The sequence below is a fragment of the Myodes glareolus genome, chromosome 24 (genome assembly GCF_982192425.1).
Source record: "Myodes glareolus chromosome 24, mMyoGla1.1, whole genome shotgun sequence".
In the NCBI taxonomy this organism is placed as follows: domain Eukaryota; kingdom Metazoa; phylum Chordata; class Mammalia; order Rodentia; family Cricetidae; genus Myodes; species Myodes glareolus.
Genome location: NC_142049.1, coordinates 45,890,474 through 45,915,046, shown reverse-complemented (window position 1 = coordinate 45,915,046; position 24,573 = coordinate 45,890,474). Strand labels below are relative to the sequence as shown.

General features: G+C 47.5%; 1 protein-coding gene across 4 annotated transcripts in view; it reads right to left on the bottom strand.

The window, feature by feature from the left end:
* Positions 1–24,573, bottom strand: part of Ptpn5 (protein tyrosine phosphatase non-receptor type 5) — a 59,333-nt gene that overhangs the window by 16,830 nt on the left and 17,930 nt on the right. For 2 of the 4 annotated variants that reach the window (XM_048427036.3, XM_048427035.3), the window contains exon 2: positions 20,351–20,427. In XM_048427036.3, the coding sequence (XP_048282993.3) occupies positions 20,351–20,375 (25 nt within the window). In that variant the 5' untranslated portion in view covers positions 20,376–20,427. Of the gene's footprint in view, positions 1–1,456; positions 1,644–20,350; positions 20,428–24,297; positions 24,394–24,573 lie in introns of those variants that run through there. The other 2 variants (XM_048427034.3, XM_085682715.2) reach the window with 2 other exon arrangements.

The following is a 24,573-nucleotide window of genomic DNA, read 5'->3' as shown; positions in this document are numbered from 1 at the left end:
CCCTTCTTCTCTTCCCTGGGCATACATTCCTTCCGTATGCATACACACAGGGGACTTGAGCTGGAATTTTGTTCTTGCCTGTTTCTAACCTCAGAGGGTAATTCAATAGGTAATCTATTGAGTTCACATAGATTGGGATTTTGTTGCTTTCTTTTAAAAATGATGGGTTTTCTCTAACCTACCTTATGGATTATCTGAAATCATCTGATACTGAATTTTTTTCCCTCCCAAAGTTTTGAATCAAATTTGTGCTTCGGGAAGATGGGTGACATTTATCTTGTGGCTTTGCCCTTAGGGTTACATGTGCTCCAGTCTGAGAAGCATGAAACCTGCCTGCGATAAAGTTTCATGCAACCATTATATTGTGAGCCTGTAGATGAATATTTAATGTCATGGAAAGAAAGTTTGGAAATTTGGAGTGCGAAAGGCGAAGTTATAACACAGTATGATGTTATTGGCTTTAAAATTTGAGACAAATATGAATGTGCTTAGGAGAAGACGGTGCATGGTAGAGAGAAAGGGGGGGTGGTTGTGCCAGCGAGCCGGTAGTGCGGGCTCTGACACTATGATGCTTCATAGACGTGACTGCTAAGTGAAAATCAAGCAAGCCAGGTGTTAACAGCTGCTTTTATTTATTTATTGAGAAAGGGTGCCACTGTGTAACCCTGCTGGCCTAGAACTCTCTAGGCCGGTCTTGAACTCATAGAGATTCATTTGCCTCCGCCTCCCAAGTACTTAGATCAAAGCTGTGTGCTACCATGTCAATCATGGGATGGGGGGAGGGATGGTGGGAGGAGAGGTGATTTATTTTTACATATTAAATTTTCTGAAAAAATATACATACACATATACACGTGTATATTCACTATATATGTATATTTGATATATTTGCAGCAATAAAGATATTCTTTTTGTTGTTGTTGTTGTTGATTTTTTTCAAAACAGGGTTTCTCTGTAGCTTTGGAGCTTGTCCTAGAACTAGCTCTTGTAGACCAGGCTGGCCTTGAACTCACAGAGATCGGCCTAACTCTGCCTCCCAAGTGCTGGGATTAAAGGCATGCACCACTACCACCTGACTTATATTCTTTAAAAGAGATAAAAGCTCCGAGTTCAGATGTTATGAGTCCTAGCTGATACTCTCAAGTTTCAGGCCCTGACTCCACCTGTCCCACTGAGAAGTGTAGGAGACAGAGGTCGTCAGTGCACACAGCTCTGTGAGAGCTGTCCAGGGTAGCAGCCACTCAGCAGGCAAGCCAGCCCTTCTGAGAACCTGCGCTCATTACATCTGCATACAGGAGACGGCAGACTAATTGCATGTATGTGGTGTGGGCGAGGGGGCAACACAGGCTGATGGGGCCCTGAATCAATGTCGCAGAGACAAACGTGGAACCTTTACACACATTTTTTTTTTTTCTTGAGTCGGGTCCCATGTATGACAGGCTGGCTGCAAACTTACCATGTGTCTGAGGATAAACTTGAACTTCTAATTCTCCTGCTTCTACCTCTCACGCGCTGGGATGGTAGACATGCACCACGGCACCTGATTTTACATGGCGACAGGGATCATGTCCAAGGCTTTGTGCAGTCTAGGTAGGCATTCTGCGAACTGAGCTATATAGCTCTAGCCCAGTACTCTGCATTTAAAGAAAAAAATCTCTGGGGTTCTGATGAAGCAAATGAGGAAATTCACTAGGCGTCACGCAGGTGTACATCTTCAGAGCTGAGTTATTTAAAACCATTTTCTTAGGCCAGCTAGATGACTCGGTGGGTCAATGTCCTTGTCACACAACCTGGTGACCTGAGTTTGATCCCTGGAACCCACATAAAGGTGAAGGGAGAGAATCAATTTGACAGAGTTGTCCTCCGGTCTTCACGTGTGTCATGGCATGTGTGACCCTCCCAATCTCTCTCTCTCTCTCTCTCTCTCTCTCTCTCTCTCTCTCTCTCTCACACACACACACACACGATAATTCTGATAATATGAAAATTAAAAAGAATTGGGGACCAGAAAGATGGCTCAGTGATTAAGAGCACTCCCTCACGACTCTTTCAGAGGGCCAGAGTCCAGTTCCCAGCACCTACGTTAGGAGGCTCACAACTACCTATAATTCTAGCTACAGGGGATCTGATACCTACTTTTGGCCTCTGCAAGCACCACACAAATGAATGTTAACACACACACATGCATAAAATAAAAAAAAATAAAATCTAATCCTGGGCAGTGGCAGCACTCAGGAGGCAGAAGCAGGTGGATCTCTGTGAGTTCGAGGCCAACCTGGTGGTCTATAAGGCAAGTTCCAGGATGATCAGATCTGTTACACAGAGAAACCTATATCAAAAAATTAAAACCAAAACAAAAATTAAAATCAAAAAACAAAAAATAAACCAAAACCAACCCAAAACCAAAACGAAAACCCACAGAAACTTTTTACAATTAAAGACTTGTTACGTGGGAGTTGGAATGATGGCTCAGTGGTTAGGAGCACTGACTGGCTACTTCTCTAGAAGACCCAGGTTCAATTCCTAGCACTCACACAGCAGCTTACAACTGTCCAGTTGAATCCATTTCCAAGGATCCACCGCACCAGCCATGCATGTGGTGCATATATTTGTGCATGCAGGCAAAATACCCATACGCATAAAATAAAATAAGTAAATCTTAAAAAATTATTTCCCAGTCAGAAATTGGACATTTTAAAAATCAGTTTAGACACACTGCCAAGCACACACCATACTACGCATATAATCTGGAGGGGGTTCCACGGACCTCCAATTAAGAAGCCCTGGTCTCCAATGGGGATCCCCGATAGGAAATGGTAGAAATCACAGATATGGAGAACTGTGCTGGGATCACATCCCTGATGTTGGCCTCTGCTCACTCGTACGTGAACCCAGTGCACACTTATTTACCACCAAGTACATGACAAGGACCGGGATCACAAGGATTTGCTTCCCTGTCATGCAGTAAGGATCTGCATGTACCTACTTTGCCAAGCACTGGGCCAGGTTCTGGGAATTTAGCAATAAGGAAGCAGTTCAGCCGGCGAAGGTGCCAGAGTCCTGGCCCATTATCCTCTTGTCTCTTGTCCTTCTTCTAGAGATGATGCTACTTCTTCTTTTTTTGTAGATCAGGCTGGCCTTGAACTCACAGAGATCTGCCTGCCTCGGCCTCCCGTGTGCTGGGATTAAGGACATGTGCCACCATTGCCTGGCTAATGATGTCACTTCTTATTGTCCTGCCCTCCCTTTTACTCACTCCCATGTTCTTTCTGGGAAAGGACATCGCCTCATTGGGCTTCAGTTCCCAGAGTAGTTGCATTGACCTATATGGCAGGCATCATCATGAGCCCCATTTGTCGGTGGTTGTATCGAGGGTTAGCTCTTCAGTAGTTCCCAGTAAGGCAGCTGCTTTGCCATGCATGAAACCCCCATGCAGAGGTTGCTTGCTTACAGGCGATTTCCTAGGAGGCTCTGATAGGCTTCCCTCCTGAGTCAGGTGAAAGGGATTTTTCCAGGTAGGCAAATGTAGGCTTTGAGAACCCAAGCATCTTTCCCAAGTAAATGCAGACCTGAGATTTAAACCCTGGACTTCCTGACAGAAACGGATGGTTTCTTTTTGCCTTATGACTTCTTAGGAAAGGGTCGCTGCAGCACAGGCAGGGAGGATAGTGAGAGACTAGAGACTGAAGAGGGAGGGGTATGTATGTGGAACCTTGAATTCTAAACAGCTGTCCTGGGCTGTTGGTGCAGCTTCTGCACCTGACATCTGGCAGACGGATCCTGGGATGCTGAGTGGTGTTGAGGGAGGAGAAAAGGGACTGAGAGGCGGAATCAGTAACCCAGGCCAAAGCTTCCCAGGTAAAGCGTGGAGGCAAATGGCCTTCGGATGTCACCCAGGGCATGCGAGGACACACTGATCCCTCTGTTGTACCCCAGCTCTCAAATCACACCATTAAGCCTTGCAGTTCCTCTGCCCGGGGGCTGGTTGGAGCTCCAGAACCACGGCGGCTCCCTGGTGACTCATCCGCCTGCTCTCAGCCTCAGCCCACCATATCTGAAGCTGAAGCCTGGCTCAGCCTGCTCTGGTTTATGAGAGGAGGGAGACTGTCCCATTCAGCTTTTCTTCCTTCTCAGAGTGGCCAAGAGTGACCTCCCGGCTAAGGCTGCCAGCCACAGACCATGCCTGCCTGACCACGGCCTTCCAAAGCCATTGAATGTCAGAACCTGAGAATTTGAGGCAGGGATATTCGGCTCAGCCTGATGGTTCTTTGAAAAGGTTGAGGGAGCCAGGCGGTGGTGGCGCACGCCTTCAATCCCTGCACCTGGGAGGCAGAGGCAGGTGGATCTCTGTGAGTTTGAGGCCGGCCTGGTCTGCAGAGTGAGTTCCAGGACAGGCTCCAAAGCTACAGAGAAACCCTGTCTCGACAAACAAAAACAAAACAAACAAACAAACGAAAAAGGCTGAGGGAAAACTTGGGGACATGCCTTGCCCAAGCTTGCAGAACATTGGGGTTGGCTGCTATCCCAAGCATTATGAGCAAGCAGATTCCCCCTCTACCCCCCCAAGATAGCATCTCCTATAGTCCAAGCTGGCCTTGAATTCTTCATGTAGCCAAGGATGGTCTGCAACTTTTGACCTCCCTGCCTCCACTTCCTGAATGTTGGGACTGCAGATCCCGACCTTCCCACCTCTACTTTCTGAATGCCGGGACTACAGATAGAGCCACCATGCTGAACCTCTGGATAAAGACTGTTTACCACACTCTGGTGCAGTTCCAGAGCTTTATGGGTATTGACTCTCAACCCTCCTAACAACCCGGGAAATAGAGTCACTCGTGTGTGTGTGTGTGTGTGTGTGTGTGTGCATGCGTGGGAGTGCATATGTGGAAGTGTATGCCCATGCCTACATGTGTGTTTGTGTGTGTGCATGTGTGGGAGTGTGTGTGTGTGTGTGTGTGTGTGTGTGTGCGCATGTGTGAGAGTGTGTGCCCGTGAGTGCATGCGTGCGTGCATGTGTGCGTGCATGTGTGCGTGTGTGTGTTTGTGTGTGTATGCACTCATGTATCACAGTGCAGGCCAGCAGGATTCTAGGAACACCACAGATCCTGGTGAAAAAAAAATTCTGGCTCCTCTCTGCAAAGGCAATAGGCAGTAGATGTAGCTTTGTGGGAATGTGTATTGGCTCCCCACAACACCTCTGCCCCGTCAGTCCTGCTAGCCAGTGCACACCAAGACCAAGAGATCCACCTAAGGTGCAGTAGGACGAGAGACAGAGCCTGGGGAAGGAGCAAGTCTATCCTGGATGGCAAGCTGGCTGATGGTGGGACCTGCATCTTGTGTTTGTGTGTGCATTGCGTGCAGAGGCCAGAAAGTCGACCTCTGGTGTCCCCCAGGCACTCACTGTCGATTTTATTTTTTGAGGCAGGGTCTCACCATTCAGACTAGACTGGCTGGCCAGTGCTCTCTGTGAATCCTCCTGTTGCTGTCTCCTGGGTGGGGCCGTGGATGACAAGCACACGATGCCATACTTTTTAAATTTGTCTTTTTGGATGTTAGGGATCCCAACTCGAGTCTCCGTGCTTACATGACAAGCCCTTTCCTGAGTGAACCATCTCCTCAGCCAACACCCACAGCTGATTCATCTTCCTGCTTCTCCCGGCAGGCAGGATGCAGTAGCAGGAGAAAATGGATTTGGGCAGAAGGTTCTGAACTAGGATGTACGTGCTTACCAGTCTCAGCCCCAGTGACTGACTTGGGCAAGGTATGAAACCTCTCTGTGGTTGTTTAGACAAGGGTAAGTCCCTCAACAGACCTTTCATCAATAGGTGGAGAGTCTATGACTCCACCCCAGGCAGAGGGATGTCACACATAGGATTGTCAGGCTGGGAATGGAAAGCCCACGTAATGTTTGCTGGCTTCTTGTATGAAATTTGGCTGCCTGGTGGAGAGAGACTTCAGTGACCTCTTTACAAGCACTGACTCAGTCAGTCCTTGAATGACTGCATGACAGAGGTAACGGGACTGTTCTTTTACAGTTTAGAAAACAGAGAGACATGCGAGAGTGAGTGACTTGCCCAAAGCCATCACCATGGGTTGAAGGGTCAGGACACAGTCTCAAGAGGCATGGTGCGTCTGCCCTCCCATCCTGTGTCTGTTACCTACCCTAGACTGCTGTTGCTTTTGCCTCTCCTCCGTGACACAGAGACAGGGTGTGGCTATGCCTTTGAAGCTAGACAGAATCAGCCACATTCAGTGGGTGGGCTTTTCTGGTCAGGAAGACTCTTAAAGTAGGGCTAGGATCAAGCAATGCAGTGGGGAGGGTTCTGGAAGTCAAGGGTGCCCACTGCTTAGTCTGCAGTGGGTGTGTGAGCTGACCACTGCCTGCAGACACCAGAGTGTATACTCTCTGGAAGGGGGGCCTGCTGGGAGACTGCATGGAAACTCAGGGTAGGCAGACCTCCAGGAACCTGAAGTAGCTCTGCCTTCTAGGCAGGCAGCTTTTTGGAGCGGCCAGCAGTCCAACGATTTAGAATCCTACAGATTGAGGGTTGAGGCCCAGTTTTGTCATTTACTACATGTGACCCTGGATAAGCGCCATGGCTAAGTGACAATATGGACCTAGTTATCTGCTAGAAAGTGGATCTACAAATCCTATCTCAAAAGACTTTTAGGAAACTATGATCTAAAAACACACAAATGCTTAGTCCGGTGCCTAGTAGATCATGAATGCCCAATAAACCGTAGCCAGAGCTAAGAGATGAGGTGGGCGAGAGGTGGGGTGGGGAGGCAGGTGGTGGCAAGGACCCTCCTTTTCATGTGAGAGCTGAGCCTCCAGGAGGACAATGAGCACCCCACCTGGATGTGGGCTGGGGCTGAGAACTGGGGTCAGCGGGTAGGTAAAATGGGCATGGACTCGGGGTGAGGGAAACAGGGAGGCTTTGTCTCTGCCAGTTAATTAAATCCAGAATGCTAACACGCTTTCAGAACAAAATGCAACTCAAGTACGCCTCGGATGGGATATAAAGGGACGGCTCTGCGCTGCGCGGGACTGCAGACAGCTTTGTGGCTGCCCACAAAGGCCGACAGCCTCTGCTTCTCTGCAGTGCAGGCTCCACAGTAGGAGGGTGAAAAGCGTCCAGGAGAAGCCACCACACTGAGAAACCAAGGAACAGACATCAGCAAACCCTCAGGAGCCCCCAGTGCCTGAGGCCAAAGCACGAAAACACATGGAGGATGAGAGCTTCTTTGTTCACCTTGGTTCTTTCATGAATAAATGGAGGTTCAGCGGATAATAGCCGTTTTGTTTTATTTTTTTGAGACGGGGGTCTTTGATAGCCTACGGCTGGCCTTGAACTTGATACGTTGTGGAGAATGACCTTGACCTCCTGATCCTCCCAGCCTTATCTCTTGAGTGCTGGGATTACAGGCCTCGCACCATGACATCCTGGTTCAGAGGGTCATCCCTAAATCCTCTCATTAGCTCCCTCTCATGAATGAGACAGCAGAGAGGTTTCACAAGTGCTGGATGGAGTACCCTGAAGGACTGGGGCCTAAGCCCAAGGCAGTGGTAGGCCAAGTCCTAGCTTGGAGTTCTTTAGCAGTTTGTGCTAATGACCTCAGAAGTCCTTAAAGACAGTCCAGATGGCAGGAGGGGAGTAAAAACAATCGGAGCCGCACCCCACCCTCACCCCAGACAGCGGGGTTAACAAATCCCCAGGAACAGCCACCGTCAGATGGCCGTGGGCTGCCCAGGAGACTCATTCTCACATTCTCCAGGTGGTAGGGTCGAGGGCTCTGTGTCAGGCTTGTGGCCCTGGGCGTTCCATTGCCTCTCTAGGCCTTGCATGAAATTAGAGCAGGTCTGTAAGGACCTGCTCAGCTTTTAAGATCCCTCTGCTTAAAGAGGAATCCTGAGCCCACAGCTTAGCTTAATTCAAGGGCTTCTCTTCAGTCTTGGAATAAAGAACAAAAGTCCCGGCCACGGTCAGCAGGAAAGGTCTAGCAAGCTCTGGCTCCCGCACATCTCCACCAGCTCCACCAGCAACTCCTGCCTCCGGGCTCTCTGCTGGAACTGGTATGAAACCAGAGGGTGTGATCCAAGGTGCAAAACCCAAGGACATTTTTACATCATCCCCAAGTATTCTGGTTTGCTTTCTAGTGCTGTGATAAGTGCCACACCCAAAAGCAACCCAAGGAGGAAAGGGTCTGACAGATTACACTCCTTTATGGAGGAAAGCCAAGGCAGGAACCTGGAGGCAGAAGCTGAAGCAGCTTTCTCAGTTGCTCTGTGGGGTATCCTGACAGACTGACATTGGTTTATTGCTTCTTATTGGTTTGCTCACTTGGTTTTCTTCTCTGAAGTTCTGTTTCTACTGTTTCACCTTCATCTCCAAGTCAAAAAAACCTTTAATTCCACCCATTGTAAGTCAAAGATCAAATATAAAATATACACTATTAAAAATATAGAATATGAAATTTTGACATTATTTAGCAAGAGCAGAACCAAGAATGAACATTAAACACACGACCTGTGTATAGAAGGGCACAGCAGAGAGAAAAGGAAGCAAGTTCAGGAAGCCAGACTGGAGCCCCGTGTTGATCTTTGAAGATGCGCTGACAGCAAACACCAACAAACATGGCTGACCATGACTGAAAACTTCAATGCCTTCTCCACCTCTAAGGAAACCAGAAACCAAGCCACCAAATTAGAAATTTGTTTAGTGTCTGAAGAGAATGACAGACCAGACGCCTGTGGCCCTTTGGCTCCTGAAAGAGCTGGAGAGAGGTCCCGCGGGGAATCAACACCGCTCAGTAGGAAAGAGTCCTGGTTCTGGGTGTAGCACAGATGATTGTCAAAGGGCCTTTGAACCTCCCTTTCCATGAGTGGCCTCATCAATGTGATCTCTGATTCATTTTGTTGATTTTCTACAAGAAAACAGAATTCCATGTTTTGGGGTCATCTGTCTCTACAGAAGTTTCCATGGGATTAATCATTAATTATTATTAATTAATAATAATTATTATTCCCATTAATAACCATGGGTTTGTGTCAGTCCCAGGTTTGGGGGGGTCTGTCAATAGAGCAAACAGGGGTAGGGGTGTCCCTAACACCTACAGCTACTGTTTAATTAGCATTTTGGAATGCTCAACCATTTTGTGTAAAAATGATTTAGAAAATGCAGAGACCATCTTTCCATCAAAGAATAAAGAAAATCCAAGTCTTTCACAGTCCTGCCACACTGAGAAAGGCATTGGTCTCATTATGATGGTTTTTTTTTTTTTTTTTTTTGCTGTTCTTCTGTTTTGGTTAGTGGGCTTTTCCCCCTACAGCTCATCGGCACATCCTAAGACTGTGGATTATGAGGATTTGACTGTGTTAAAAGATAGACATTTTATATTAAAATTTTAAGACTGATGATACACTTGGCCATATTACCATATATAACTTAACTTGCAAACTGAACAATGAAAGACGCTAAGAAGAAAGCATGCTGAAGTAGTCTGGTGTTGAAAACGAAGCTGGATGGAGGGTGATAGCTATATTAAGCTTTATTAAAAGCTTTTCAAATTTAATTATTCAACTCTTTTTTTAAAAAAAATTTATTTATTTATTATGTATACAATATTCTGTCTGTGTGTACGCCTGCAGGCCAGAAGAGGGCACCAGACCTCATTACAGGTGGTTGTGAGCCATCATGTGGTTGCCGGGAATTGAACTCAGGACCTTTGGAAGAGCAGGCAGTGCTCTTAATCACTGAGCCATCTCTCTAGCCCTAATTACTCAACTTTTAAGCAATACAGTAGACAGGCCCCAAATTGGCCTTCAATGACCCTGCCTCCTGGCACTCACAATCACGGTAGGCTCTGTGGCCAAAAGCACGTAGCAGAAGTGAAGGCACATCATTTGGAAGATTAGGTTAGAAGAGATTGTGACTTCATGTGGGGAGCCCCCTCCTGCATGGCACGCTCTCTGGAGTCACCCACATGGGGGGTACCAGTTTCCTGACTAGGTAGGTGTGGAGAGGAACCAAGACTACCAGGCTGCAGGGAGATGAAGCATGCTGACAACTCGTGGTACATGTGTAACCTCAGGTAAGTTTTGAGATTTTGTACAAGGGTCAACATTTTGAGATGTTCTGAGAGACTGGGCTAGAACCACAAGCTCTTTAAATCATCCCTGGGCTCTTGAATGAAAAACACAATGGGATGCTATAAAGTTTGGGCAACAGAATTTGCCTAACACGAGCAGTCTTATTCCTTTCTGAGAACACAGACTCCCACAACAGGCTGGATTCACATTGTATCATGGTGGGCCTGAGCGACTGGGCATGGCTACGGTGCACCTTGCTGCGGAGTGTGGGCTGCACATGCTGGCAGAGGGTGCCACTATGTTAGGTAGACATAAGAAGCACATTCCCTAATGGCCTTGTTTGTGATGCATTTTTAATTAATTACTTTTTTTGGAATGTATGTTTCTCATGGCATGTATGTGGAAGTCAGAGGATACCACCTTGCAGGGTGGGTCTCTCTTTCTACCATGTAGTTCCTAGGGATTGAACTTAGGTCATGAGCTTTGGCAGCAGGTACCTTTATCTGTCTATCTATCTTGTTGCCCCAGAAACAGTCTGTATTAATCAAGGTGATAATCAATTGGGATTTGGCAAAAAAGGACAACTTTTCTCAATAGTCATAGTCAGCCACAGCCTGAGTGGGGCTGACAGACACTTAGAGCTGTAAAATGATTTGTGCAGAATCCCAAGCTCTAAGAGGAAGAGCTCAGGTTCATATTCAGGCCTGAATCCAACAATTAGAAAACAAAGTCAGTAGAGTCTACTTTACAAGCTCCATGTACAGACCAGCAATTGTGACCTCCCAGCTGCTATGGGGAGACTGGTTTCCCCATTTTCAGCGCAGGAGAGTGACCCAAGGGCTCGAATGGCGTGCAGGCTTGTCTTAGTCTAGCCGCGAGAGTGATGCCCAACACCAGGGCACACACGCTCAGTACTGCCATTACACCAGGAAAATGGCCCTTGGTCTGGACTTACATGTGAAGCTCTTCTCTACTCTTTTACTAGGCATCCTTCTCAGAGGTGAGGAGTAGATGGACCCAAAAAGACATTTCGCTGTTTATACACAAATCCAAAGGTTCTCTGTGCATCCTGGCCTGAGCCTGGTTTTCAGCATGGTGTTCTCTTTCCTCGTTTTCTGATGCACAACATGCTGCTGCGTGCATCTGTAATTTGCAGAAGGTATGTTTAGAGATCAGATGTGTGGGGCAGAGAGCCTATGCACATAAGTGCACGTGGACATTGCATGTGAGCATCCTTACAGTTGAATGGAGCCAGATAGGCTAGTACTGGTTTTCTCTAAATCTCGTCTCTCGATGCAGAATGCTAAGAAGTCACAATTCTAGTCTGGCTTAACTCCTAAGTATGAACCTGGCTGTCATACTCCATAGAGATGAATATTTGTCCATGTAGAAGGGCAGAACATATCTTATTTCAAAATTTGTTTCCAACTTTAAATTATTTTGATATAGCACACAGTGACCTTACAGACGCTGGGAAGAAGCCTGCACACAGCCATGCTCTTTGCAAGTAGGGAGAAGAGCCAAAGACTTGAGATATGCACAGGTGAGTAGCTGAAAGGCGTAGAAAAACAATGGGGCATGAAATAGGAGAAAAAAATAGAAAAGAATGAGTGTATGAGGAACAGAGGCCGATAAAGGATGTTATGACAGATGAGGGTGATGCAGATTCCTGGATCCTATCCAGAGGCGCGCCATGCTTCTTCCTCTACTTGAATCTGGGCTGAGACTGTGGTTAGCTTTGACCAATAAATCAAACAAACACTATAGTTTATTTTCTGAGGCATAGGAAGCCTGAAGTGTCTGTTTCCCCCTAGTCTTAGAATGTCAGAAGTCAGCTGTTATATGAGAAATCTAACATACTTATGACTACCTTACTGTGAGGTAGCCCAGGTTAATTAAAGAGAGAGCAGGTTCACGCGGCAGAGACCGAGGCACCAGATGCATAAGAAAAGCTCTCATGGACGTTATTTCCCAGGCTTTAGGCAGGTGAACACAGCCCGGTCAGAACAACACCCTACCTGGTCCTGTAGCTCATGAGCAGGTAAGATGCTTTGTCTGAAGCTTCTGAGTTTCGAGACTGTTCATGAGGAGGTAAATAAAGCTGACTAAGCAGACACTGAGGTCTGAGAAGAAGAAATGAGAGGGAACACAGGGTGACATTGTAAGGACATGTCTTAAGAAGGTTGTACAGAATATAATGAGAGCTAGGGTAGCTCGAGACTGGACAAAGCAAAGGAAAAGGAGAGTGTCTGCTGCCTCATGCCTAGGAATGTGATGAATTCTCATCTATCTCAATGGCCTTTGGTGTCAACCACTGTGGAGAGAGCTGCTGCAGAGACCTCTTTTCAGAGTCCCTGCACATCCAGGTACCTTCCTACAGTATCACAGCCGTGTCTACCTCAGTGAAGGGAAATGGACAGAGATTCTCTCCCACAAGTGCTGGCCCCTTTCCTACTTGACTTTACAAGCAGACAATGCTCCTCTCCAGAGGCTCTGCTGGCTGTGTGAGATCTCAGGCCTGTAGTGGAGAGCTATGGTAGAACTGTAGCTATATTGCTGAAGGACTGGCCAGAACTTGACACCTGAGCCTTGGAGCAGGCTCAAAAAAATGCAAGAATTTTTCTGTTAATGCTCTGTACTCTGGAATGACCACCATCATTGTCAGCTACCATTGACTGAACGCTGTGCAATAAAACTTTCAATCTATTAACTCCGTATCATGGCCTCTGTGAAGATCTTACACCACCATCTACAGTTTAGAGAATAGAATTTTGAGGTCAAAACAGACGATTTACCTAAGGCCATAGTGCCAGTTAGTGGCAGAACTAAAACATAAACCCAGGTCTGTCTACCTCCCTTAAGCACTTCTAGGCCCAGCTATACGGGTTCCTGCTCTCATTTCTGTCTTGGTGTCAGAGACTAGTTAAACTCTACCACTGTTGACTAGCGGATACCTGGCCAGGGCCTCTCCACAAAATGTTACTTTATTAGTATCTTAGCACCTCCTAACAGTGTTTTGTTTCTCTATAATGGTCTAAAGACTCAAATTATCAGTCAGTGTAAACATCTTTAAACGCATTAATAGTCCTAAATGAAAATAGGAGCATTTCTCAGAAAATTAGGATACAACCTTCCTCAAGACCCAGCAATACCACTTTTGGGTATATATCCAAAGGATATTCAGTTGTGCCACAATGACATGTGCTTAACTATGTTCATAGCAGCTTTGTTTGTCGTAGCCAGACCCTGGAAACAACCTAAATGCCCCTAGACTGAAGAATGGGTAAGGAAAATGTGGTACATTTACACAATGGAGTACTACACAGCAGAAAAAAATAACGACAGCTTGAATTTTGCAGAAAAATGGATGGAGCTAGAAATCATTATTTTGAGTGAGGTAACCCAGACACAGAAAGACAATTATCACATGTACTCACTCACAGGTGGTTTTTAAACATAAAGCAAAGAAAGCCAGCCTACAAACCACAATCCCAGAGAACTTAGACCACAATGAGGACACTAAGAGAGACTTACATAGATCTAATCTACATGGGAAGTAGAAAGTAGAAAAAGACAAGATCTCCTGAGTAAATTGGGAGTATGGGGACCTTGGGGGAGAGTTGAAGTGGGGAGAGGAGAGGCCGGGAGGGGAGCAGAGAAAAAAAATGTAGAGCTCAATAAGTATCAATAAAAATGTACAAAAAAAAAGAAAAGAAAATAGGAGCACCAGTCTGGTAAAGAAATAAGAACCTGTAGAATGGTGGCTATATGGATAGCGCAGTGCTGACCTAGTGTGTACATAGGCCGTGAGTTCTATCCCCATACCACAGAAGGAGAAAGACATGCAGAATGTGTGCATGCAGAATGTGGACAGGCATCAGCAACACCTTAGCCATGTGCCACATACAGTCTGCTTGCCCGCTAGGGTTCATGTACCTGCTCCCGTGTTAAAGGAGCAGCGGGCTGCATTCCCGCCAGCCACCCGGCTCCCTTTACCCGAAATAATTACACGGAAACGGTATTCATTTAAACACTGCTTGGCCCATGATCTGTAGCCTCTTATTGACTAACTCTTACATATTGATCTAACCCATTTCTAATAATCTGTGTAGCACCACGAGGTGGTGGCTTACCAGGAGGATTCTAACCGGCGGCTGTCTCGGAGAGAAGCGTCATGGCGTCTGCCTCACTTCCCTTCTTCCCACCAACATTCAGTTCTGTCTTCCCCGCCTACCTAAGTTCTGACCTATCAGGGCAAGCAGTTTCTTTATTAATTAGCCAATGAAAGCAACACCTACATCACTCCCAGGACAGTTAGAACCAGTACTAGGCACCGGACCTGGATGCTCAGTAAGGGCAGGGTTTAGCAGATGGAAGCTAAATCTCCTTCTGAGGTTACCTATCTTCTTACAGTATTTGACAGAGGCCCCTGGAGACTTGAGTAGGGACCTACTCATACTCTAGCATGGTTTCAGGGAGCCTTTCTTGGTTCTTGTCTCTAGGCCTGCACAGACGCCTTCCCTGGTTTCCTGTGTTCTCTGAGAAAAGAGGAGTATACATCTGATTTGCTCAGCACTATACCACTAATCTGGGACATGTTGGGATTGAGTGGATGCCCCATAAATTTGAGTTGATCAAAGGGCATTTTCAACAGTCCATTGGCTTCTAGCACAAAGTCTCTTAAGTGACGTGATGGGAATGCTGCGAAAGCTATGACCCTTCTGCTGGTCAGATGGGGTCACTGGAGGTGAGGATAATCAAGCCTTTGTTAGTACAGGCCTCCACCTCCTTTTCTCCATAAAGTAGCACCCAGGATAAGCAATTGCTTCTTGTTGAGTCTGAGTCCTCATCCCTGGCTCAGGAGAATCCACTGAACACTGGTGAGCAGACAAACAGAATGCTGTATTTAGTGCTGGACTGGGACCCACCTTCAAGCTACCAAGATAAAAGATGGAAGTAGGGTTCATAGCCACCAGCCCAAGAAGTCATCTCTGTTCTTACCAAAAGGACTAGTTTTAGGCCTTCAGTGTATACTTGAAACCTTGTATGAACCCAGGTGAATATCACATACTTAACCCTCAGGGTATCCAGGACTATCATGACTCTAGTCATATATAAAGGACCTCTGGAGTACCCAGGTCTCAAGAGCAATGGTATTCTTAGACATGGGGCTTGCCATTCTTATAGGGCAATAATTCACAATGACCAGGAGAGGTACCCATGCATCTACCTAGTGTTCATGTCCTCTTCTCAAGTGGTACTCTAATAATGAGGACTTCAGAATTTGCTTTCATCATAGCCTGATGCTTGCAAGGTTTTTCCTTCAGGAGCTTCTTTCTCAGGCTACATACTGATTGGGGTGAACTGTGGACCATGATTGCTTATACAGAGTGATGTGCCCACATGCACACACACAAGGGTCCTTGGAGGTGGTATATCATTAGTGGCCTCACTTATGTAGTCAGAACTTTCTGTTCCACTCAGTCCCACAACCATTCAATCCTAAATAAACAGAGGCTTATATTAATTAGAAACTTTTTGGCCTGTTTCTCAGGTTTATTGCTAGTTAGCTCCTACAACTTAAATTCATCCATAATTCCCATCTATGTTTAGTCATGTGGTTTGGTACCTTTTCTCAGTAAGACATTCTCATCTTGCTTCCTCTGTGTCTGACTTGCAACTGACTCTCTGCCTCTCCTCTTCCCACAATTCTCCTAGTCTGGTTGCCCTGCCTGTACTTCCTGCCTGGCTACTGGCCAATCAGCATCTATTAAACCAGTAAGAATGACAAATATTTATAGTGTACAAGAGCATTACCCCACAGCACACTGGTGATCTGGCCTCAGTTCCTACAAATCTTAGAAGGCAACCTGTCGATAAGTCTGCTCATTAGAGACACTGAAAGCAAGACTTAATGTCACTCTATTGCACAACCTGATCATCACTGGCCATGATATCCTCTACCTCTCATGTACTCCAAGGAAGCTATTGGATTTGAGACTAGTCCCATACCAATGCTAGCTGGGGGAAGGAACAGAGGCCCCAGCATCCGCAGCATTGTTTGCTTTCATGCAAATGTGAACACCTACACGCTCAAGAGCAGGGGGTGTGGGTTTGAATGTACTAATGTGTTTGGATGACTGCAAAGCAAGTAAAGTGAGCATGCAAGGGGAGTGGAAGAGAACAAAGTGACTGTGTGCAAAGGAATGTGTGCACGAGGGAAAAGGAAAGAAGTCTGTGCATGCATGGAGTGGTGAAGGCAGCCAGGTCTACGCCAAGTGCTTACCACTGGTTTCCAAAACTAAGAGGCGCTAAGCGCTAAGTGCCAAGGAAAGGACAGGAAATGCAGAAGGAAGGAGTGTGCTTTCTGATCTTTGTGCATGGGCATGAGATCAGGGTGCAGTCCCAGGAGAGATCTAAAGAGAGTAAGAGAGCTAGTGTGTCTTTTAGTTGCCAGGGAGCTTGCATGGTGCGTGAAGGGTGGTGGAGCTGCGCGAGCTGAGCATGCAAGAGGAAGAAGATATGCAGGTGTGTGTCCTCTGAAGGTGCGTGTCCACCCCCACAGGGCCCTGTGAGTCTGAGGCAGGCTACGTGCTTGGGTGACTGTGTGGGCACGTGCATGTGTGTACGTGAGCATGCGACTGTGTCAAAGGAGAACAAACACAAGTGTGTGAGCAGACGTGGGAGTACCCTGGAGGGTGTGAGCAACCTACCCGCTCTGAAGGCAGCGTGGGCTTCCTGGGTTGCTGGCGATGTCTAAAGGCATCTTCACTTCAGTAAGTATTATCTGAGAGGTCTATGTGACCTGGCTGACGCTAGCTCGGGTCTGGGTGACCGAGGCTCTGAGTGTTAGGCATGTCACTCTACTCTGAAGTTTGTGTGGGAATGAATGAGTCATCCTGGCATGGCTGGCCCTCGCTCTGCCTGTGTCTTGCCCAGCAGGGAAGGCAGTAGGGAGGGAGAGAAACTACTGAGGGCTGTATTCTTATACCATTATTATCATTACGCAACTGCTCACAGTGTCTATGGGCTCTCCTGGAGGCCCAGCACCCCCGTGCTCTTGGCCTCTATACATCCATTTGTTTTATGTCCAGGTTTCCATTGAGGTCAGCAGATCTGGATGACCAGCCTTTGTGGCAATCTGCTCCACACTGGGCTCAGGTCCACACAGTCACAATGCTAAACTACCTTCCAGTCCTTCCCCATGCTGCCTGGCTTAATTTTCATCTTTTTCTATATTCTTTCCCACTGTTTGCCACATGACGCCCCCTCTCCTTGTTTGTTGCCTGTCTTCCCTTTCCAGTGAACACTTACTTAGCATCACTGTGTGTCAGGCTAGTCTCTCAGCTCTCCATTAGTTCTCTGAGCCATCCAAAAATTCTGTATGGCACTGAAGATTAATCATGACACTTTATAGATAGCAGGTCCCGGGAGGGAAAATGAGCATCTCACTGATTAGTGACTGAGTCAGGTTTAGGACCCGAGGCCCTACTTTTTTTCCTTTAAATTAATTTATTTAATGTGCATGGATGCTTGTTTGCATATAAGTTTATGTACTACATGCATGCAATATTCATGGAGCAACCGGAGTTATAGATAACATATGGGTGCTGAGCCTAGACCCTCTGTGCTGTCACAAGGTGAGCCATCTCTCAAGGCTTGAGACCCACTCTTCATACCTAATACAGTCCTGTGGGGTAGGCACTCTCTCAGCTTAGTGTCTACTGGAGCTCCTGAATCTACTTCAGTGCCAGCCACATGCAGGTGCTTAGTTATTGGGGAATAAATGAAGACATGGCTCAATAAATGGTGGGCAAGGAGGACACAGAAGTGAGACAGACAGGGGTTTGCCTTAAAGAGCTCACGGTCATAAAAAGATGAATAATTATTACAATACCATATCTGCCTGGCAGCATGAGTGTCTAGCAGGCATATACTTTCCTGGCCCTTGGCAGACAGGGCTTTCTAGAAGAAGTAGGGCATAGAAGGAGACAGGCACAGTGACAGTGCCTGACTCCTCTCTGGGGGACAAACACACCTTCACTCTTTTTCCCTCTGTAAACAACACTGACTCTCCGGAGACGATCGGGGTAAGAACAGGGTAGTGGTGAGGACACAGGCTCAGGAATGGCTGACTGGGCCTGCCCTTGCCAAACATCATCTAGCTAAGGGAATTTGAGAAGGAAGCCCAACTTCCCTGGGCCTTGGTCCTGTCATCTGTAAGATGGGGGCAGTAAATGATACCAACTTCCTGAGTATTGCATAAGGCAGGCAATGTGCCAGCTTCAATGGAGATGACTAATCTCCTCTTCCATTCGACATTGTTTGCCGGCTCTAGGGGAGGAGATAGAATTAAACACATCGTGCTTCTTACTGTAACCTCTCTGCTGTGGCTCTGTCCCATTTTCCAGAATTGGCTCAGCACAGAGCTTGTCTGTGAACCTTCATTAAGGCAGGGACTGTGTTTCATCTCCCTCCACATCCCCAGCACCCAATACAGTATCCGAGACATGGTAGGGACTCAATAAAGGGGCTTGGGGAACAAATGAGTTACATTTCTTCTTGTGAAGATTCATATTCATATTCATGTTGCTGTTATTTCCATTTTCAGAGAATGGACTGTCCAGGTCCAGCAAGGTTAAATAACTCGCCCATAAACACAGAGGCTGGAAATAGCATAGCCAGACTCAAATGCCACATCCTATGCTCTCTTCTCCCCACCATGCTCCTCCCTGGGTTCCTATACATTATACCCTACTTTCTGTGGATATTTTCTTAGCCAGTGGGGCCATCTCTGGTTGGAGAGTCATCTCCGAATCCTATGACTCATATCTGAATCACAGAAGTGTTTAATAGTTGAAAGGAACTTCGACGTCACGGAGACCTCCCACCCACTGTGGAAATTTCCTCTCCATTGCTTGTCTTCCAATAGTTGAATGCCTCCAGCGATGGAACACTCATTTCCCTCCTCTGGAATCATCGGTTCTATGACTGGACCATTCTGAGAGTCAGAAAGTAAGTTATTCATCTTGTGGGCCCGGATCTTCTTTATGTCTATGTGTTGGGCTTACGTCATACTCCTAAAATATGCAGAACAGACCTGCTGTCCCCCAGCATACGGTGGCCCTTCAGACACTCAGTTTTCACAACCTTTGGAGAATTCTTTCTTTCTAACTAGCTCCTCTGGTCCTTGCCAGGATGCCTCCTAGGCATAGCATCCATTCCACCAGCAGCAAAAACAGGGGCTCATGGTGTGCAATGGTGCCCCTGCTGGAGGAGAGAGAACTGGGCCAAGGGCTCAGCCTGCTGGAGAAGCCAGGGAGATGGGAAGGGTGGGGCAGTGGATCCTGTAATAGATTATTTTGAAGCCACTGCTTCAGAGTCGCATCTATTTGTTTTCAATGTCAACCATAAATGTCACATGGAGACTGCATTTTTAAGCTTCTTACCTAGCGTGATCGCGAGGTTTCTCAGACACCACAAGTTTGAGGCTTCAAAGTTAGAATTCAAAAGGCTATTTTTCAAACAAACATTTGGGTGGAGGATATGAAAATGTAGGCATACAAAGGTATGGCAAATTTCCAAATGTTTCACTTGCCTTTATTTTGTAATACTGCTACAACCGACACTTGTTATAAGGAAAATAATTAAAACATATAAAAAGAAAATAAACCCCTTTCACTATCTTTTCCACTCTATTCCTTTTAATGCAGTTTATTTTGACCAGGAATATGGTCTCCAACTGGTGGGCCATGCTGCCACTCTGTGGGCACACTGCCCTGGCCGTCTCCATGGTGACAGCCATGGCAGGGGTTCAGGCAGGCAGACTCCCACATCTGTGGGCACCTGGACTCTCAGCCAGGCTTTTCTGCAGGACTGACAGGCAGCTCTGCACGCTGCTTGGCCACCCTCAGCTCAGACCCTATCACCTGGTTTAGATTTCTTCCATTGCTCCTGCGGCCTGCACTGACACATTACTGGTCAGCTGCTCTCTCTCCATGCTAAGCTCCCGTGCCAACTTTCTTCCTCCTCTCTACTTCTGCGCACACCTTCAGATGTCTGTTCTTACTCTCAGAGGAGACAGAACTGCCCTAAAAGACCTTAGGACAGAAAGACACTGAGGGTTGGAGAAACAAACCCCCATCTCTACAGAGACCTCAGAACAGCAACTTCACAGGCAACCAGACTTCTAATTCTGTGTCAGCTGGTACCCGCTTTCTCCAGTCTGAGTTCCTCGGTCATAGGAGTGCTGAGACTTACCCGACAGCCTCTCACCACAGCACATGTCCAGGGCTCCTCCCGTGGAGTCATCAGCAGCCTGGCTCTCTCTCTCACTCCTGCAGTGGGAGAGAAATGGTTGTCAGAGGATACTGGTGGTCTAGGATCAAGAGTCCCAACCTCTAACGAAGAGGAAAAGCTGTCTCCCTCAGTATTCTTTTGATTACCTCCACCTCATCAGGGGACCAAAGGGGACAAGAAGCCTCTTACGGCATCAAGATGCAGAGGAGAGGCAGGGTTTTGTAGGTGTCTGCCATATATGTCATTACCACCACCGCCGCCGCCACCATCGCCACCACCGCTGCCACCACCAGACTGGCTCACCCTTTAGAGACTCTGAAAACAGAGTCCTCACCATAATCTCATCAAACAAGGCTTCGGAGGTTTATGGGACTTGTCCAAGGTCTCATCAGAGTGAAGCTGGGTTTGAAGTTACACCGGAGAACTCTAAACTAAATGCTTTTACTCTGCTATCCTGTGCCTAAATCCCTTGTTAGTGGTGATGATGGCAGTGATGATGATAGTGGTGTATATATGTGCATGTCTGTGCCATGGTGCGCATAAAGAGAGGAAGTTCCGTGAGTCACTATGTGGGTGCTGAGAATTGAAGCCTGGTTCTCTGCAAGAACAAGTGCTCTGAACCACCCAGCCATCTATCCAGCCCCCAGAAAACCCTATTTCTAGCCCACCAGGGTACCCAATGGACCGCCCTAGGGTCTAATTTTCTTTCTTCACACAGTGATCTGGAAAAAAGCTTGCTGGAAATCAATTAGATTACAGAAAGTGTCTTCAGACTCAGCAGATCTGGAGGGCAGAACACCATGATACTTACAGAGTCCCCTGCTCTGGCAATGCAGGTGTGTGCCCCCAATGTTTCTGGCTCCATTTCATGCCTGACCCTTTGCAGTTGTGGGCTGGATGGGGGCTGGACACACAAGTCAGACTGTGCCTATCAGAGAATCATCCTTCATGTTTACTATGCATTCTGGGAGTCTGGGATCTGTGCTTCTGCGGTTGAGTCATGGCTGTGGCCATGCCCCGAGAGAAGGATTGCAGAGGACGGTAGCCTCAGAGCTCCTTAGTCCTTCCTGTGCTGGCCCTCTTGATGGAGAGCACATCCGTTAAGACTGTGAGACAGCCAGGGGTTTCTCACGAGGTCCCCACATCTTAGTTTAACCAGTAGAACTGGCAGCTGAATAACCTTCAACGCAGACTCACTAGCACAGATTCCAAGCAGTCTCAAAGGTCAGCAGCCTCTCTGCCCACCAGCCCTGCAGTGTGGCCTCTCATCCATCCTACAGCCTCTTTTAGAGACATTACAGAATTCAATAATAAGGGCTAACAGGCCGGGATAGGGCTGACTCTTCCCACGCTGGTATCTTTCACTCTCAACTTGCACTGTCTTGTTTTATTCCCACCCCTCCCCACTCTAACTGGCAGCATCTCTGAGAATCCCGGGTCTAGAGAGCAGATGACTCAGAGACAGAGGGACACTTCTTTCAAGGTGTCCCTGCTTGCAAGTGTGATCTTTACCTAATGGTCTTGGGCATCCATTCAGTCCGGCCCTCACAATACTCCCCAACATAGTCCCAAAGTCTATCACTTACATGGCTGTACAGTTCCCAACCTGCACACAGGATGGGACCGCCTTGGGCTAGCACCAGCTCTTCAAATTCACCACTTAACCTCCCTTGGAAAAATAGTCCCATGCCATCCCGTTTCACTAAGACCAAAGACAAACATCCTGAAATGCGGCTAACTAGATTATTTCTCCTTCAACATTGCCTTCTGTCCTTCCTGCCCTTGACCGCTACTCGGGGCGCTTTGGATGGACTCCTTCCTGCACACACCTCCACACTCACATTGCTCGGCCTGGGTTGTGCGTTCATCTCTACTTGCTGGGATTTTTTTTTTTTATTCAGCACTCGACACAGTTAGGAAGTCCATATTAATGGATGCTTGCTGGATCAACATCATTGCCAGCCGTTAGGGTATAGGCTGCAATAGGGCAACGACTTTTACTTAGCTTGCATCTTCAAAGCCCGGCTCAGTGCCTGGCTCTTAGAAGGAGGTTCAATAGACAAAGAACTGTAGAAAAAGATAATGGCACTGCAATGTGCTTCAGAAAACATCAGCTACCGTAAGCAGCCGCCATCTGAGCCACGTTATGGGTGGGTCTTTGTTAAGCCACCTGGAACCGTCCTCAACAGCTGTTGGGGAACCACGGATATTGAAGACCTTTCATTTCAGAGGAGGGCACTGAAGCATGGTGAATGCAAAAGTGGGGGCCTTAGGGATTGGGTTTGAGAACACTCTCAGTCCTGAACTTGTTTTACTATAAGAGCACCCCTAGATGGAGGATACCTCAAGACGGTGGCCCATGATGGGGCAGAAAGGTAACCAAGGCATCTGGAAGGAGACCCACAGATGACTCACACCTGCTTTCACACCCCAGCCACGTGCAGAATAGCTCAGCACAGCGTGTGTGCAGTGGACGCTATAAATAAGCTTCCTAGAAAATGACTAATTTCATAATCAGAAGAGCACTGAGAGTCGCACCTCAGCACCGCAGAGGGAAATGGAGCAAGATGTGGTTCTGCCCTGTGGTGGACGCCAGCCCTCACCCCTTCTCAGAGACACCGGTGTGACTAGGCTGTGTGTGTGTCTAGGCTGTGTCAGGTGTGTGTGTGTCAGGTGTGTGTGTGTGTGTGTGAGAGAGAGAGACAGAGAGACACAGAGAGAGAGAGAGACAGAGAGAGAGAGAGAGACAGAGAGAGAGACCCCAGCCCCCACCCCTTCTCAGAGCGGTGTGACTAGGCTGTGTGTGTGTCTAGGCTGTGTCAGGTGTGTGTGTGTGTGTGTGTGTGTGTGTGTGTGTGTATGAGAGAGAGAGAGAGAGAGAGAGAGAGAGAGAGAGAGAGAGACCCCAGCCCCCACCCCTTCTCAGAGATGTGTGTCTAGGCTGTGTCAGGGGTGTCTGTGTGTGTGTGTGTGTGTGTATGTGTGTGTGTGTGTGTGAAAGGGAGAGAGAGAGAGAGAGAGAGAGAGAGAGAGAGAGAGAGAGCGAGAAGGGGGGGAGAATGGTCCATTCACAGAGCACAAGAGAAGCCCTGTCTCTGGGTATTGCCTTTCTCTTTGCCCACCAGGAGCAGAAATAGCAGCTTGGAATGGATTGCTGTGGGCAACCCTCTCCTCCTCCATCCCTATCACCTGGGAAACATTGGCTAATATCTCCTGTGTCAATAGGCAGCACCTCACTCAATGGCTTCCCACTGCTTCTCTGAGAAGCACAGAGCCTCAGAGATGATGGGTGCCCTCAACTTGCATTTGCCAAGCACTCCTGTGAGCAAGGCTTATGGAAGTCCCTGCAATACAATGCCGAGCAAGCCAGGGCCCTTCTCATCTGACTGAAGAGTTGGAGGTGCTAACGTGATTGTGCTCTGGCATCTCCTTTAACTGATTTCTGTATAGGGGGCAGAGTTCCCCCCAAGTCTGTGGGAGGAGGAAGTGTCCTCCAAAAGGAAGGCATGAGCTACTTCGAAAAGGATGTTTCTAGTACATGATTGGTCACCAGAGTAAGGACTTGGGCAGTAGAAATGCTACACTTGGGGCACCCGCTGGAAATAGGCTGGGCAGAGGGATGGGAAGGCAAATGATGCTTAAGCATCAGCAGAGGCATTAGAGCAAAACATCTACCCTAAGTCATGAGCCCTGCCTCTTGGGTGGGGTGCCCTTCTTGCACTTGGCTGCATGGTCTCCCAGTGCCAGCATGGGCTTGGGAGGTCTGCAGCAGAGGGGAGGTGGAGGTTAGCAGCACAGATGTAAGGAAGGGGCATTGGATTCAGCAGGTGGCATCTGGTCATAAAGCCTGTATATCCTAAAATCTACGGTTTATTTATCTAGTTATTTATTAAAACATTGTCACTCACCTAGTTCCCTCAAACTTCATTCCCAAGGTATCCGGGTAAGAAAAAGTGCCATCTGGGGCCAGGACCAGGAATTTCCCTCAGGGAAAAGCAAACTGTCTATGTAAAGAGAAAGAGGCCAGCTTCAGAATATCCAGATGAAGAAACTGAGGCACAGAGAAGTAACTCAGGTCACACAGGGTGGGAACAATTGTTTGCAGGTTGTTCATCAAATCCTGAAATCTTGTTAGGAGCTACCAACCCTCTCATCTGCCTGCCCCCTGTCACAGGAAGGTGTGA